The 17,533-nt window shown below is 40.2% G+C and overlaps 1 protein-coding gene across 3 annotated transcripts in view; it reads left to right on the top strand.

Annotated features, from left to right (window-relative positions):
- The window catches only part of srgap1a (SLIT-ROBO Rho GTPase activating protein 1a), a 95,159-nt gene that overhangs the window by 46,986 nt on the left and 30,640 nt on the right, over positions 1–17,533 (top strand). For all 3 annotated transcript variants that reach the window (XM_087842882.1, XM_087842883.1, XM_087842884.1), the window contains exons 4-8: positions 4,056–4,118; positions 7,506–7,685; positions 8,327–8,455; positions 11,634–11,855; positions 12,314–12,415. In XM_087842882.1, the coding sequence (XP_087699008.1) occupies positions 4,056–4,118; positions 7,506–7,685; positions 8,327–8,455; positions 11,634–11,855; positions 12,314–12,415 (696 nt within the window). The remainder of the gene's footprint in view (positions 1–4,055; positions 4,119–7,505; positions 7,686–8,326; positions 8,456–11,633; positions 11,856–12,313; positions 12,416–17,533) is intronic.

Genomic DNA, 17,533 nt, shown 5'->3' with positions numbered 1-17,533 from the left:
GCTAGCCAACCTCCTCCATGCACATCTCTTAGCCAGTTCTGAAGTAACGTATTTGTGTTGTTTCGCTGAGAACAGAACAGGAAGTCTGACACGATAAAAGAGGAAGTGCTGAGGTACTTTTCAAAATAAAAGCGCAAAGTAAAGTGGCTTTGCCGGCATTTACAGCGATAATTACCAACTTTTTAGGTTTCTGTAATAGTTAATCTACCAGTGTGTGCAAATGCTCTAATCAAAATAAAATGATTGATGTTGTCATTGAATTTTCGAAGTTACACTTTTACAAAAAGCAGAAAAAAATAGTAAAAGATGCCAAATTAAAGCTATTTATGTTCAGTAATTTCATTCCTGAGCAGAAAAATTAGTGTTGGTGGTTGAATGTTTTGCATCGTTGAATTTGCAACTTCTCAGAGACGTCCGCTGTGCCGGTGTTCTGACAAACCTACTTTGGAAAATCGTCCACCGTACGTAGTTTATGCACATTTCTGCTGTCACACAAGAATTCCAGCAGAAATGTAAGTATGTAGGACGGTTTGCCACTTAACTTTACCCATCAGAGTATGCTTCTAGCTTATATTCACAAAGATAGGATGGTTTGCCACTTAATTTTGTGTTGTGTGCATGCAAAGCACATGCGCAGAAACAACCGCTAGGATGGTTTGTGAGGTAACACCGGCTCAAAAAACATGAATTTAGTTTCTTATTTGCATAATAAATAACAATGTAACTTTTAGTTTTAAACCATTTTTAACAGATTTTTAAAGTATTTGTTTTGTTTTAGCCGGACTAACCAATAATTACAGTTACTCTTACAGAGGCTGACATTTTATAAAGGGTTCAATATTTGTGTCATTTGGTCAAATTCCAAGCTACAGTCGTAAGACACTCTAATGTACACACGGGCCCTGCAGCGTATACCGCTGCCATCTCTATACCGTGATTAATGGCAGTGGCAATATGAAACCCACCACTCCCTAAGTGCTGCCATGGTTTCTTCTCACTGGGTTTGTTTCATCTTTCTAATGTGGTTGGAATACAGATGGTATGAAGTTGAAAGGGAAAACCCATTTGTAGGATCCTTTTAATGAATTGGACTGAATTGGAAACCCCCCAGCTGAGATTCCTTTAAGCAGGAAGGGAAAACGTGCAAATTAAATCAGCGACATGTGTTACACAACGCAGCTTCGCTAAACAACCGTTTCCAAAATTCGAAACCTCATGCTACGTGTAGCTTTTTCTGGTAAAAGGCAATCGTGATTGTAAATGTAATTTACTATCATCTCCCTCTTTATTTCTCTGTCTCACACACGCGCACACACACACACATTCTTTCTCGCATATCTTGTGATCTCTGAGAAGGCTTTTCATTGAGCTCTGGATCACTTCCCAGCCTCCTCAATGGGAAAGAACTGATGTGTGTTAGATCTGACAGATAGTCAAAGGTCCTGTCCATGGAACTGATGCTTGCTAATGGATTTTCCCACAGGGGAAGGTCTGTGTCTTTACAATCGTGTGAATTTACATTTAAGAGGCAGTTTACTGAGTATTGATAAACCCAAGGACCAGGTGATCGTGTAGTTCACCAAAAAACGTAAGACTGCTTAGTAACTTCCTTATCTACACTCACCTGTCAAACATGCCTGAGGTTTCCTCTTGCTGAGTTTGTTTCTCCTGTGTTCTGGTTATCTGATTATGTCTCGATTAGCTAAAAAGCTCCAAGTCGGGGAAATGACAGACCAGGTGGTGGTTAGGTAGGTGTTGCAGATCAGTCAGGTCACCTAGCGTGACTCTATAATTTCAGACACCAGCCTAGCAGCCAGTGACTGAGAGCGTAATCCTCTTTGCTGTCTGTTAAAATACTTGGACACTGTACAGCTTTACCTGTAAGCAACGTGAAGAACAAGAGTGACAGACTGTGAAAATCTGTGTAGAAGTACTCGCAGTCTTGCTGCGGTTCAGGTCGGTTGCATATGCACCGTTCAGTTAGAGCCAAAAACTTGTGGTGTTTCGTGCAAGCGTGATCATGTCTGAGAACTCACTTGGATCAGTGATGCATTTAACAGCATCTTGTGTCACAAGTAATAAACAACTACGACACAATATATTGCATTGTAAAAATAAATGCATCCGATTAACTTTGCTTCAGTGTTTGCTTCAGCTTATCTCTTTATGAATTGTATCGTGCGGCTAAAACTAGCAGACTGACTATTTGCAATTTCTTATTCAGTAAAATATAAAAACGGCTTTAAGACGACTCACAATCTGCAATGCTTTTGGTGGTTTTTTTTGGATCTAAATTCATGTTTTCTTCCCAAAAACACTGTGCACATTCAATAGAGGTGGGACTCGCCATACATCCCACGATACGATATTATCACAATACTTAACGCACGATACGATATTATTGCAATTTTTTAAAATATTTTGCGATATTCAGATTCTGTACATAAAGGTAAACTTTATCAATATTCATTTTATCTAATATCAAAGTCTCACACTCAGTCTTTCTCTCATTTCAGTTTTATTGTCGACAAACTGAACCGTTTGTATTACAGTCTAGTCCAACTTAACTGAATCAACCATCTGGTACAATTATAGCTATTCTGAACTATGCAGTTTATGAAAACTATGCAGCCCCTTCAGCAACTGAAGAATTTGAAAGTAAATTAAAACAAAATATAATTTTACATTAAATAAAAAAGTTTTAAACTTAATTAAAATAAAACATGTCTTAAATTAAAATAAGTAAACTGTCATGTTTATTGCTGCCAAAAAAACAAGTTAAACACATTTGGACAGTGAAGGAATGTCAGGATTCTTGCTCAGAAAAAGGATCAACATGCTCTGAAGTCAGAGCACAAAAACCTTTTTTGTAACAAAATATCGATTTCTGCTGTCCCTGTATCCATACATTATTAGCAAACAAAATATCACCATACTACACAGTATCAATTTTTCCCCCACCCCTAACATTCAAACGGGTTTAGCTACATAACTAATTTCCTTGGCAACAACTGTTGCCATTGCAACAGTCTGAAGCCAGCATCAGGAATGTGCATCTTGTTGCTTGTCGCCCCAAATTTACCCTCACTCCTAAAATCATTGTGCTGCCTTTTTCAAAAACTCCAATAACCCCCCTTTAATATTAAATTTAGTGTTTATTTCAGCATTATGGCTCTTAAAAAGACTACAATGCCCTCTATATCTTTATCAGAAAATAAATGCCCACTCTCTTACTACAGGAGCTGGCTTGATACCCACTCAGAAAGCTTGTCCATCATATCGCTGTGAGTGGCTCCCACAATGAGTTTTGTCTGAGGATAATTGGGTTTGATATAGGCCTGGTGCACAGGCCAAGGTTGTAATATCCTCCAGGTGGCAACACTATAGTGGAGAGATCAAAAATTCATTGTCATGACTCAAAATCTCATAAACATCTGATACGCTATATGAGTCAGTGTGAAAGAAATATGGAAGCTTCACTGTTAAATTAATAGTAAAGGCCTCTCTAAATCCATCACACCATCACTGTTAAACTGTATCCCACGACCATGAGCTGCATTTATGTGGGCGTGTGCGCGATAGCATTACCGAGTCAGCCTTGTGGCGCGGCTGATTGAGTTAACATATTTGGAAGAAATCTTTTACATTCAGGCGTAGAGGCCAGATAATGTGTTGAGCATGTGGACGCTGAAACTCTAGCGGTGTTCGATGATTTAAGTGGAAAAGCTAGCATGACACCGGCACCACTTTCACACACAAAAGCCTGTATTTGACACAGTATTATAAATGCACTCATCTGTTTTGTATGTGCACCATTAAGAGTAGAGAATGGTTTCACCTCAGTGGCACTTATATTAAACCTGATATAGAACCAACAGTGGGCATTTGCTGAAAAGATTTGTGAAGCTGCAGGTTAGTAATGGTTGTTCCCACAGTGCTTATAATGCGTTGTCTTTAAAGGGGAACTACCTGGATAGAACATGAATTTCTTGTGTGATAATGGTGATTTCTTTGTATTGCTCTTATTGTTTTTCCTTTTTGTATTTCTTTTACAGAGCAAAGAAATAGCCTTTCAGCTCCAGGAAGACTTAATGAAAGTCCTCAATGAGCTATACACAGTAAGTAGTAACGACTGCTATTTTTCACTAATGCACTTGAATACATTCATCTTGGCTGTGGTTAAGGCTAGTTTATAGCATTGAGCTCAGTAATGTCTTACGGTCTGTAACAGCTTGATGTTTTTAACCCTGAAACTGGAAGATATCTGATGGATTCTAAATTAAACATTCAAGCAAATGTATTGCAAACAAAGTACAGGAAAAGTCACATTTCTTTGCACCACAAAAGCATAAAACTGTCTCCATTACTCTCATAAATCAGCCATTCAAAGCTACAAAGTTTCATCTCTGTGTTTGCTTGACTCATTACAGTTCATATTCTGTTTCTAATAGCTTTCATCAACTCGGTTTTTTTTTTGCTCTTGAAAACGACTCATGCAAAGTCACACTGGGAGGTCTGAGCCAAATAGCAACTTGCTCCCTATCAGTCTTTATTTCTTTCCGTAGCTGACATCAGAGACAGACAGAAAACCTGGGAAAAGTCCAGGTTGCATTACACGCAACAAAGTTCTACATTCAAAATGAGAACCATTGTAATTATGCTATATGTGCCCAAGACGACTAGCTTGCAGGTTGCAAGAAACCAAACCGTGGCTCTGAACCTGTCAACTCACAGGTTAAAATTTCACCCCAGTAGGTCAGTGAAATTTTACCAAGCTGGTGCATCACACAGGCTGCACATGTGCAGTGCAGTTCCTAACGCTTTTCATTTGTATTGTTAGCAGCCTCTGTGTACCTTTGACCCTGCTAGTTACTGCCTTAGCTTGACTATCAGCTCTGCTAGTCCTTGTATTCAATGCCTCACAGAAGCCATGGATATGCAAACTCCAGCAAACCCTTTAAAAAGTAAAATGAAAGGATCAAGTTAATGTTTGATATTAAATATTGTGTAGCTTATGTACTGTAGCCTATGTATAGCGTGAGTAGTAGAGGTGGGAATCACCATACATCCCACGATACGATATTATCACAATACTTAACGCACGATACGATATTATTGCAATTTCTTTAAAATATTTTGCGATATTCAGATTCTGTACATAAAGGTAAACTTTATCAATATTCATTTTATCTAATATCAAAGTCTCACACTCAGTCTTTCTCTCATTTCAGTTTTATTGTTGACAAACTGAACGGTTTGTATTACAGTCTAGTCCAACTTAACTGAATCAACCATCTGGTACAATTATAGCTATTCTGAACTATGCAGTTTATGAAAACTATGCAGCCCCTTCAGCAACTGAAGAATTTGAAAGTAAATTAAAACAAAATATAATTTTACATTAAATAAAAAAGTTTTAAACTTAATTAAAATAAAACATGTCTTAAATTAAAATAAGTAAACTGTCATGTTTATTGCTGCCATAAACAAGTTAAACACATTTGGACAGTGAAGGAATGTCAGGATTCTTGCTCAGAAAAAGGATCAACATGCTCTGAAGTCAGAGCACAAAAACCTTTTTTGTAACAAAATATCGATTTCTGCTGTCCCTGTATCGATACATTATTAGCAAACAAAATATCACGATACTACACAGTATCGATTTTTTCCCCCACCCCTAGTGAGTAGCATTTCATAAATAACAACAAAGCTAAGGTTTAAAGCTTATGAAATGGAATTCAGTATCACTGTTCATGTGTGTGATTTTGTGTTTTTAGTTGCTTTCCTGACGCATCGTCACCTATTGACATGTACGGCGATGTAGCAACAAGTCAAATCAGTTGTTCTGCCTTCCCAGAACATTCACTGAAGAGCAGTTCAGTTTGCTTATAGAGTCTCCAGTTACTCGCCATGAAGGACTGAAGTTGGTTACACTTCCCCTGTGTGTAAAGGGGGCAGACCAGCCCTCGCTCCTCCAAACACAACAACGTGTTACTCTAGAGCTTAATGTGTGTCACTCTCACCACAGTCCACGCTGTAGATTTGGCCTGCTTTAACCCCAGTAGGAGGACACACGTGAGCACACACGCACGCGCGCACACGGGGTAGCTGTTGCATCAGACAGCCGCAGTCCCAGTGTCGGCCACCGCCGCTGAAATAACAGGTCTCGTCCGTGTCTAAATGTGTCCCTCTAAAAAAAAGCGGTAAAGTAAACACAGCAGTGGCAGACTCCAGACCATTAAGTGAGGAGTACGCGGACCAAGGTCAGTCACCCATCTCTAAACTGGTTCCAGTTAAGCCAACCCCACCAAAGACGAAGGGCTCCAGACAAACCAGGCTTTGCTCTGTTGTTCCACTCGTACAGAAATAACTCACATTGGGGGAAAGATGTTTAGATTTTGAATGGGTGAGTCTCTATTTGTACTGAAGCTGAGGTTTTGTGCAGACAAATGTATTTCATACACAGGTTGTGGAGCTGTAATTTGCCGGAGTCGGTTCATTCCAGGTTAAACCGCTCTGTGCTCTATATTGCTGCCTTGGACGTTTGGATATAATTTTTGTCCTTCTACTTAGTTCAGTAGTTTTGGCCGACCGCCACGAACCATCAGCTCAGATCTCATTTCCTCTCCTCGTCATTTTCACCTGTTTTGTTTCTCTTCCTCCAAATGCTTCCCTAATGTCTTCATTTTCATGGATGTCTGGGGTTGAGTGGCCTATTCTGCTTTCAGACTTCACAATGACATCATGAATTTGTTTCAGTTTTCCTCTTACCATGCCACTGAGTCATCATTATTTTCCTATGAGTCTGTTTATCATCTATGTTAATAAGACTTTATCAGCTCTCAGCTCTCTTGTAAAGTTTGGAAAGTTCATTATTTGTATTTCGTAGTTAACCCGCTACTTGCAGCTGAGTCACTGCCTAATGGATCCATGGAGTACTGTGAGGGACGCAGGAGGATGATTCAGGCTTTAGGAAGTAGCTCTAATCAGCAGGTCACTATCAGCGTAATAAACTTCTGCTGTGTTACATTGTTACAGTGTGAAGGCAAAACGGTGAATGACTTCAGCTTAAATGCGATTATAGCTTTAAGAAAAAGACACATTTTTGAAGTTTATGCTACATGACAAATGGACATGAAGCCAGAGCCAAATACCATCTCAGTAAAAAGCTGAATTGAAAGTCTAAAAATAGTCCTCTTGATAACTTCCTAAGTGCATCGTTTTATTTTTTTGGCCTGTGTGGTTTGTGTACTTAACTGCCCCTTAAAAACAAAAAAGACTCTTTGATTTGTGGTTCAGCACAAGAAGAACTGTGAGCGATGAGTGCTTTGATAGGAGTTGAATCGATAGGTGATAAATGAGTGAGTCAGAAGATGGAAGCCTTATTTGCGGGTTAGGTCACGATTAAGACGATGGATTATTCTGATCTTTGACCCCACCGGCTGCTGTCTTTTTTTGTTTTTTCTGGTCTTGAGATAAAATAATGCCTTTTCCTTCCCGTCCAGGTGATGAAGACGTATCACATGTACCACTCGGAGAGCATCAGCGCTGAGAGCAAGCTGAAGGAGGCTGAGAAGCAAGAAGAAAAGCAGATTGGCAGGGCTGATCCTGTCTTCAGCATTCGAATGGAGGAAAAATACCCGAGGCGCAGCTCTGTGAAGAAAATTGAGAAGATGAAAGAGAAGGTAAGATGCCAGGTGTTAAAGGCAGTAAAAGCCAGTAGTTGCGCCATAAAAGACAAAAAAATAACTGTTCAGTATTGAAAAAGAAACTGCAGTTAAGGAAAAGACTCACACAGGCTTTGTTTTCTTAGAACAGGCCTGTTGTCTGTTAAATCTCTGTGGCAAATGATTAAAGTCCAGGCAACTGATTCTTTTTACAACACAAGTTTTCCAGGAATGCTTTTGGGAAGTCTTAAAATATGGGTGATCTGGAGTATGTGAATCAGAGCCTAGTACAGCGGTCAGCGTGTGTTGACTAACAGCCTCATGCTTGTCTGCTGAAGAGGAAGTGCAAGTTAAAAACTTCTGTCCCACGCTGAGGTGTCCAAGTTGAAACCAAGGCCACAGCCTGGTTTTAGTTTATTTTTGTTTTTTTCCATACTTGGTCCTTTTCATGCCAGACTGTAACTTATTTCTCCTCTACTGTTGCCTAAAATGTTTTGTTTTGACAGTAATCTAGTCCCAGCACTGTGACTCGCTGTGCGTGCGGAGACATGAAAGCATAATCACTTGTCAAAAGGCAAATCTTCACTCATTAAATTCACCCCGTCTCGCTCGCTCTGTTGTCGTCTGTTTCTCATTCTTGCTTCTAATTCTCTCATCAGCGTCAAGCCAAGTACTCCGAGAACAAGCTGAAGTCGATCAAAGCGCGGAACGAGTACCTGCTGACGCTGGAAGCGACAAACTCATCCGTTTACAAATACTACATCCACGACTTGTCGGACTTAATTGATGTAAGTATGAAACCACGGGATTTTGGCAGTCGTGTTGTGAGCCAGCTTCTTCTTCTTCTGCACACACTTTTTTTGCCTCAAGTGAGACTGAGGAGAATATTAATAATCAGAACACACACGTTTTAAGTGGTGGCCCAAAATATGTTTTCTTTTGTTTTTTTTACCTTCCAATGCAGATTTTGGGAGATGGATACTGGTTGGTACATGTAGTAATAATAATAGTAATGTATTTTCCCGGAATAATTTTATATGGAAAATTTGGCAATTAAATGTCTATACTAGGGCTGCCACAAACGATTATTTTGATAGTCGACTAGTCACCGATTATTTTTGCGATTAGTCGACTAATCAGATCATCATCCATTGGACATAAAACGTACAGCTTCTGCTCTTATATAACTACCATTAGCTTACAGCTTTAAGTGTTTAAGCTATGTGCTAACTAAAAATAAAGACAAAATGTCAGTTTATTAAATTTTAATGAAATTTGCAGATTGTTTCGGTGAAGTTTAATAAACTCCTTGCTATCTAAAATATAACAGGACACCGGAGTAAATTCTCGAGCATCTCACACATAATCAGTTGTCTGCTTGACGTTTATTCAGCTGTGTAAAAACTATAACTTTAATCTCAGCCAAACCGATTTACTCAGGAACAAATAAAATACTACAAAAAGCCAAACGATAACATTTTTAAGTTATCTAAGTGACTTATATATGTTTAACCTGAGTAGCGAAAGACAGCGATGGGTTTGAAAACGATTTGCCGGGAGTCCGGTGTTCTCACGGCTCTAGTGAGCCTAGCCCCCGGCTAGCTATCGAGCTAGTGGGTAACAGACGTCTCCGAAAACGTCGGAGCGCTTTTGAAAATATGTGGTGTCTTGATAAACTGAGCAGATATTTGAGGTTTACACAGCTACATTCTCGCCTGAAACTATGTTAAACGTTTATTTTGTGACCCAGAAAGAATAATAAGAGTAATATTAAAACTAACTAGCTGCCGCCATTGTTGGAAACTGAGCTGGGCTGCGCTATGAATTCTGGGACACAGCTACTTCTTCTTCTTCGGGGTTTAACGGCAGCTGGCATCCTTGTACATGCAGTGCTGCCATCTTCTGTTTCAGTCCGTTATTACACTCTTAAATCCTACTACTTATTCCTGCGTCTTTTGTGATCTTCAAACGACACGTCAACTATTGAATCAATCGTCGACAATTTTGATAGTCGACGTAATCGTGACTAGTCGACTAATCGTGGCAGCCCTAGTTGCACAACAATAGAAGAGTGCCTGCACTGCAGATGTCTCTGCATTCGTTTTTGGCCTCTTGACATTTTCTTTGGCTGATACAGATTAAACTGTGGTATTTAACATATTGATTTATTGTCCAAACAATCAATGTATGCATCAGTACTTTTATTTGTCCCGATAAACAATGTCAAAAATACCCATCAAATCAGTAGCGTTGTTGTTAAGTTGATAATAATTGTGCGCCACCACAGTAACGGTGCGGATAGGTTATTTGATGATACCAGGCTGCTATAGGACAGTTAGATTATGGAGAAGATTACCCAACCTTAATCACTACTTCACCCCTTTTTATAGACATTGACCCCCACCCCCTCCAATCCCAAAAAAGATTTTCTCATATTTGTTTGAGCTTCTTATGCAAAAGACCAATTACTGCTCAGGGCTTTTTCTCTGACCTTCAGAAGAAAGACTGATGACTTTAGCAGCTGTGCTTAATATAAGAGAGTTCTGGACACTAGACTGTGGGATGGAAATTATAGTGCAGGACCAAATTAAAGCAGCTTTATTAACTTTGGTGATGAAAGCTATTCTTTCCTCCTACCATCCTCTGTCATTATTGAAATCCTGTGTTTAATATTTAGTTATACATTATGTAACAGCTATTTTTCACATGTTTCAGATTGGTTGAATAAAGAGGGCGTGACCCTGAACTGGCTTTTTCTTTATATTAAAGATGATTGTTACGTAATCTGATCATGTTGTTTTTCTTTGTTTTTCTTTATGCAATACAGATATATATGACGTATTCACAGTTTCATTACCTGAGTTATTTTTTTCTTTTTTTTGAAAGAGAGAGATAAACTTACTGCACCACTTTCTGTCGCGTTTCTAAGGAAACCGGAGACGGCTGGGATTTTGGCAAGTGTTTGGGTTTTTATATTCCAGACAGGACTGAAGGAGAGAAGAGAGAGCGAGGGAGAGAAAAATGCAACCTCTATTCAGCGGCATGCTGTGCGCTGAAATTACCCCTCTCCCTGCTTTGCTCAGAAGCCTTCACATCTCACCAGGACGTGTGTGTGTGTGTGTTTGTGTGTGTGTATGTGTGTGTGTGATTGTGTGAGAGATGCTCTCTGCGTGAGCTTTGTGTGCAGGCTCACAAGCATTTGTTTATTGATGAAGAGACTTTTTATAGTGAAAAACAAAGTGTACAAGCAGGCTGGTTGTAGCATCGTGTTCGACAGTTGTTCAGGCCATTTTGTGTTTCTCTGTGTGGAGCTCTAGGTGGGTGCTGTTGTTAGCAGTGACCTTGGCAAATCAGATCCCGGAGGTACGGCTCGAGTCGTGCAACACAGAGGCAATACTTTTGGCTCAGAAAGTGATGTCATTTAGTCTTTTTTTTTTTTACCATAAAATGTAGCCAGCTATTGCTCATTTATATTTCTGTGTAAATTTGAGAGTTGCTCTTCACTTATAACAAGAAGAATTGAAAACATTTTTTTATTGCATCCATGGTTTATAATTTACAGCATCTAAATAAAAATAAGCACAGCAAAATAATTAGTAACACAAATTTACTCTTTGTCTGGTATTACACACCAGGTCTGTGCAAATGAACTACTTTCTCTTCTTGTCATTGGTTTGCTGTTGCTACTATCGCTGAGGGTGGCTTTTTCACTGTCGTCGAGTGCTCCTCTGCATCACGGTCTGGATTTACAGAACTTGGAAATGCATTTGTCACACTTGGAATCAACTGCAGGTGTCTTTATCTGCTTAACGTGTGAAGAAATAAGCAACGTGGCTAAGTAACAATAGTCTGTGGCTGAATTATTCAGTTACTTTTTTGCCAAAGGTTGAGTGTAAAGTTGATGAATAATAATAACTGAATGATTTTGTTTAACTCTCTGAAAATCTGCCTTTTTTTTCCATCCAGTGCTGTGATTTGGGTTACCACGCCAGTCTGAATCGTGCCCTGCGGACTTACCTGTCTGCCGAATACAACTTGGAGACGTCACGCCACGAGGGTCTTGACATCATCGAAAATGCAGTGGACAGTTTAGATCCACGAAGTGACCGACAGAGGTTCATGGAGATGTACCCTACGGCCTTCTGTCCTCCAGCAAAATTTGAGTTCCAGCCTCACATGGGAGACGAAGTATGTGGTGCAGCTGGGTTATATCTAATAAGTGGTGCAAATATACTGAATACCTTTGAGCTTAATTTTGAAAAATAAAAATATCTCAGCCTTAACAAGGTCACATATTCAGTGGCTTGAGCTTTTTATTGGGTATGGGCTGCCGGATCAGGTTTTATGGGGTACTGAAATTAACAAATCACATGTTATTACGTCCCCTGAAGTCATGAAGCTCAACATGTGTTAGGGATTTTACTGTTTGGCTGGCACTCTGCTGATAGCGTGTCTGTTTACTAGCTGTTTTTGCATCGGTGTCTGCATTCATTTGGGAGACGTCACTGTGGTTTGCCTTGCAATTGGAAAAAGAATTTGGATGCCTACATCCTGTTTAAATTTAGAGCTTACGTGACCTTGTTTCTCTGATGGCTTGAAATTTCAGGTTCTTGGTCAGTGATGCTGTGATTTGTCTATATTTCCAGGTATGTCAGATCTCAGTGCAGCCACCAGTGAATGGGGAGCTTATACTGAGGTTCCAGCAGCTGCAGTCTCGTATATCTACTCTGAAGATTGAAAATGAAGAGGTAAAATGGGGGCAAGAAAAACGGAAAATGCAATCCGGGTGTTTGTGTTGCAGGGGATTTAGTTGCGTCAAACATGTCTCAGTTTTGTTGTCTGCCTGAGATTTGGCAGCTTTGTTATGTGTGTATTTGTTGGATGCACGGTGCTGACAGTGAATTAAAGATGCTCAACAAAGTTAACTTCAGCCAGAAGTCATCCAAGGTGAGATGGAAAATAGTTATAGATGAGACACAAGCTTACAAACTGTGTTTTTTCTTCTTGCTCATGCCCCGAAGGTAGCCTCTGAAAGCCTCTCTGTGAAGCCTGTCGTTTTGCTCCCACCTGTGCTGCATTGACATTGTAGGTGCTTCTTTGCTTCTCAGGCTCTTTTGTTTTAATGCATCTGCAGCACGCCTGAGTAAATTTACATTTTGTTTTCTTGAAAATGGAGAAGAAAGGCTTTTTGTTGGTTCAGAGTGCAGTCGCCTCCATCGGGCTGTTACTTTGTATCACGTCTGACCCGCTTCTCCTTTCTGCTTCTCTCCCTCCACATCGCTGCACTTTCTTCTTTATCCTCTTACAAAGACACAGGAGCAGGCCTCACAACTTCATCTGCATTCATCATCATTTTATATTCCCTTTGATCAGATGGTCAGATCTTTAGTTAAACAGACGTCTAAACTATACGTCTACAGGAATGAACTATGAGTGCAGAATTACAGTATGTGCGGCTTATTTGAATATGCAAAATACATTCAGCAACTTTAATAATTGAATTTAACAAGCTTTATGACCGACTGTGTGTATGTGTATATACTAGGGGTGCAACAATACTCATATCGATATTGAACCGTTCGATACAGTGCTTTCGGTTTGGTAGCATATGTATGAACAATACAAAATTATTTATTTATTTTATCAACTTTCCTTCTGACGATGCTGTCTCTGTTGAGCGCTCAGTGGATCTGCGCTCGACAGTGCAGCCTAGGCGGAGTAGTCGAATGCAGATTCACTGAGCGCAGGGCAAGCTAGCGAGACAGAAGCTAAGCTCTCGTTGCAACATGGCAAATTGAGCCTCCCCCACCCTCATTCAGATCTGGCGTTTGGAACTATTTTGGTCTTCATGTGACGTATGACCCTAAAGGTAAGCGCGTCATGGACAAAAGTAAAACAGTATGTCGGATGTGCCACGCAATGCTCAATTACATTGGTGGGAACTAGTGCGTTAGCGCAGTTAGCTCGTTAACGTGTTGGCCGTCCAGCCCCACGCACGGGGCGATCCGCGGTAGCTTGTTAACGGAGATTTGCCGTGTTGTGGCGTTAACGTCATTTCAAGGAGATTAATATTGACAGCACTAGTGGGAACACAACGAATATGACTGCACATTTACTCCGACATCATCCTAGTGCAAAGACAAGTGGAAGCAGACACAAACAACAAGCACGCATGCTACAAACTTTACCCGAGTCATTTAGACAGCCGTTAGCACATGATTCTCCTTATGGGGACCTGATATGTTTAATATGCTGCTGAGAATATAGCCCAGAAGAAGCGTATAGTATAGCTTTTATTTTGGAAAGAAACATTTCTCTGTAATAAACTCTCTTTTCCAAAGATGAGTGATTTCTCGATCAGATAGATTTATTATTTTATTACTTTGTTGTTTCAGGAACATTAAATTTAAAAACTGTACTTTTGAGTTAAAATATATATTTATAATTTTAATAAATGACAAATTAAAAAGGCATGAACATTTTTTTGTATCGAAAAAATATCGAACTGTGAAACCAAAGTATCGAACAGAACCGTGAATTTTGTGTATCGTTGCACCCCTAGTATATACACATACACCCCACATCATTAGAAGAAAATATCAGTCAGTCAGTGGTGAAAAGGATCCTCAGTCACAGCTTATTTACTGAGACTCAGATTGTGGTGTTTCATGGAGTATAACCAGACGAGTCAGAGTCCTGTTGGCGTCACCACAGTTTGTCTGCAGTACATATAGTGTTTAATCAACTGTGCATATACTTGTGACTGTGTGTGTGGTTGAAAAGCCCCGGTTGCTTCATGCCCTTGTCCTCCTGCCTCGCTGAAGCGGATGTCCTGGTGGGTCAAAATTGGAGGGCGCCGCTGCCTCATGTTAGGATCACCAGATGGCCTCTCTTCCTGGGCATGACGTGCCAGATACATCCTTGGAAAATGAACTTTCTAAGCACTGTGGCGACCTAAAAGCTGGACTGTCAAACGTACGAGGGAGAAGGAGCGTCTGTCTTTATCTGGACAGGAAAAACTACAGGGCAGTGCTTCATAGAGAAGTGCAGCTGCTTCCTCAAACCTCTTTGGCTGCCGTGAAGTTGGGGAAAGAAAACATCGCTGAATAATTTACTCTGCATTGGCGCTGGATAGAGTGCAACACAGGGAGAAGGACGCTGGATTTCACTTTTATTTAGGCGTAGGGCTTAGCGTAATCCTGCTGGATTTCTTTCATCAAAAAACTCATTTCTCTAAGGACATAATTTCATTTCTCCTCATCAGTCAGTCAGTGTGATTTGTCTTTTTGCAGACTTAATAATCTGCCCATTTAGATCTCATTTGCCTCTGCATGACCCAGTGCTCACACAGACTAATTTTCCTCCTCTGATTTCTGTCGTCTTCTCCTGCGAATACACGAGCACACTTAATGGTTATTCTCAAGATGTTTCACACTAAACCCTGGCAATCTAATAGCATCATCTTTGCAGGGAGTGTTTGTTTTTCCTCCAGATAAATATCAAGGAAGCACATCAAAGCCTGTGTGTGTGCTCATAACGGAAGATCAGCAAATTACACACTTACTGTACTGCAGGGTCTGTTGAAAGCTGTGGACTGCAGTCTGACTTCTGATGACGGATGTAGGATTAACTAGGAATGGTGCGCTTCCCTGCAGAATAAACCTTTATTCCACTTTTTTGCGACTGGAATTAGGGCTGCTCGATTATGGCAAAAATGATAATCACGAATATTTTCACTGAAATTGAGATCTCGATTATTTGACGATATTTATTTAACAATAACAATGTGTTGAATAATGACTTTAAAGATTGTCAAAAAATAATATAAAATAGTGTGCAAATACTGATAACAGTGCAAATGTTTGCAATATAAAAAATAAATGAAAAATGTAAACATCTATGTTTAGTGAACTTTGCAGTGTTGCTCTGTGGTGCAGCTACGACACCGTAGCAAAGTTTACACACTGTGTCTACTTGATCCACGTCTGACTCCGCGAACCCATAATGTTTCCACACCACTGAAGGTTTTTTTTACGTCTCTTTTCAACCAACGGCAGTCACTCTCCTCTCTAAATAACTTCTGCTTAGCTTTCCGAGCTTCCCTCGGGTCCTCTTAATCAGCGGTCCCCAACCCCCGGGCCTCGGACCGGTACGTGAGTCGTTTGGTACCGGGCCGCGAGAGTTGAGGCTCAGGTGTGAAATGTATAGTTTTCAGGGTTTTTATCGGTTTTCAGCGTTATTTTGTTATCGTTTTTATCGTTTACTCGGTTTTCCTGGGTCTTTTCACGTGTGTTATGAATAAATCTTCTTTTTTTTTCGGTACCGGTACTAGTTTTATTTTGTTGTATTTATCCACGACACATTAAAGGCCGGTTCATGAAAACATTGTCGGGCATAAACCGGTCCGTGGCGCAAAAAAGGTTGGGGACCGCTGCTCTTAATTGTTGTGACACGTGTTCGAAATGCAGAGAGGTGCGCTCGATTTGCCACACGGAGCAGCGCTAGTGTAAAGCACGAGGGAGGGGCTAATAATCGGCTCAGTCATTTTTAATGATCGTTGAAAGCCCAGCTCGTAATCGAGATTAAAATTGGATTAATTGAGCAGCCCTAACTGGAATTATTTTTTGCTTTTAACAGTGCTGAAGTTAAGTTCAGTTTAGATAATGATGGCTACTTGCTTACTTTTGAAACGTCTATATCAAAGTATAGAGACACCGGATTTATGGTTTATAATTTACGGGTTAACACGCATATCCACCGAGTCTCTCTAAGAGCTCTGCTGTAACTGAGCCCTGCACCGAACACTGGTAACTATCCGTCTGCTGAATAATGGATAAACTCAACAACTTTTTCTCTAGGAGCATTTCTATCACACATGCATGGCTCTTGTCTTCATGATGACAGCTTGGCCTCTCGCCTCCATGGTGGCACTCTGAATGAGTCTGCCAGGAACACAGGGAGAGGAACTCAAACACACTCAGTCTAACCAACGGCTACATGTTAGAAGTTGCCTGTCATTGTGTAAATTTGCCTTTTTAGTCATTTAAAAGTTTCACTTTACTGAATCTAGCATTTCATGTTCCGTGTCTGCGTGTTTCCTTTCCTTCATGAAAGGTGGATAACTCTGTAACTACATCCATTCTGTGTGCCCGAGCATGTGTGTCAGCGGCGTAATTCATCACAGCAACACATGAAAGCTGAAAAGTCTTCTTTGGTTTTCAGGGCGACTCTTTTTTCTTCTTCTTTGAAGGTGAAATGAGTCACGGGTCATGCAGTTTAAAAGAAACAAGCCACAATCCACAGTTGTCTCAGTGTGTATAATTGTTACATGAGGAATTCGCCTTGTTCTTTCATTACCTCTGAGGTTGCGCTCACTAAATAACTGACAAATGGGGTCACTACCTTTTGAGGTGGGGTCATTCTGATCATTAAGGATAATCAAGAGGAATTCCAGCTGCGTTACATTCAGGGTCCCATTGACCTGTGCGTTCCCCACCTTTTTAAAATCTCAGTGATTGAACTGACATGGTGAGTGTCTCCATGAAATGCTGCAGTTTCGCTTAATTTTTCCAGGGAAGTGCTTGTTGGTGGGTTTTTGTGTTTTTGTTGTTGTTGTTTGGGGGTTTTTGTGGCTTTTCCACATCAGTGATTCATGTTCACACTTAACACTCTTCAGTTTAGTCTCTTGATTATGCCTCCCTGTCTGCCTCCTTTACTTTTTCTATTATATTTGCTCTGTTTGTATTGCCATTGGTCCATACTCTGCAAGTGCCTTGATCCCTTATATACATATTTATTAGGGGTGCAACAATACTCGTATCAATATTGAACCGTTCGATACAGTGCTTTCGGTTCGGTACGCATAT

The sequence above is a fragment of the Neolamprologus brichardi genome, chromosome 7 (genome assembly GCF_056152115.1).
Source record: "Neolamprologus brichardi isolate AB-2024 chromosome 7, ASM5615211v1, whole genome shotgun sequence".
Taxonomy (NCBI): Eukaryota; Metazoa; Chordata; class Actinopteri; order Cichliformes; family Cichlidae; genus Neolamprologus; species Neolamprologus brichardi.
Note: the sequence above shows the minus strand (reverse complement) of the source record. Positions and strands in the feature narration are given on the sequence as shown.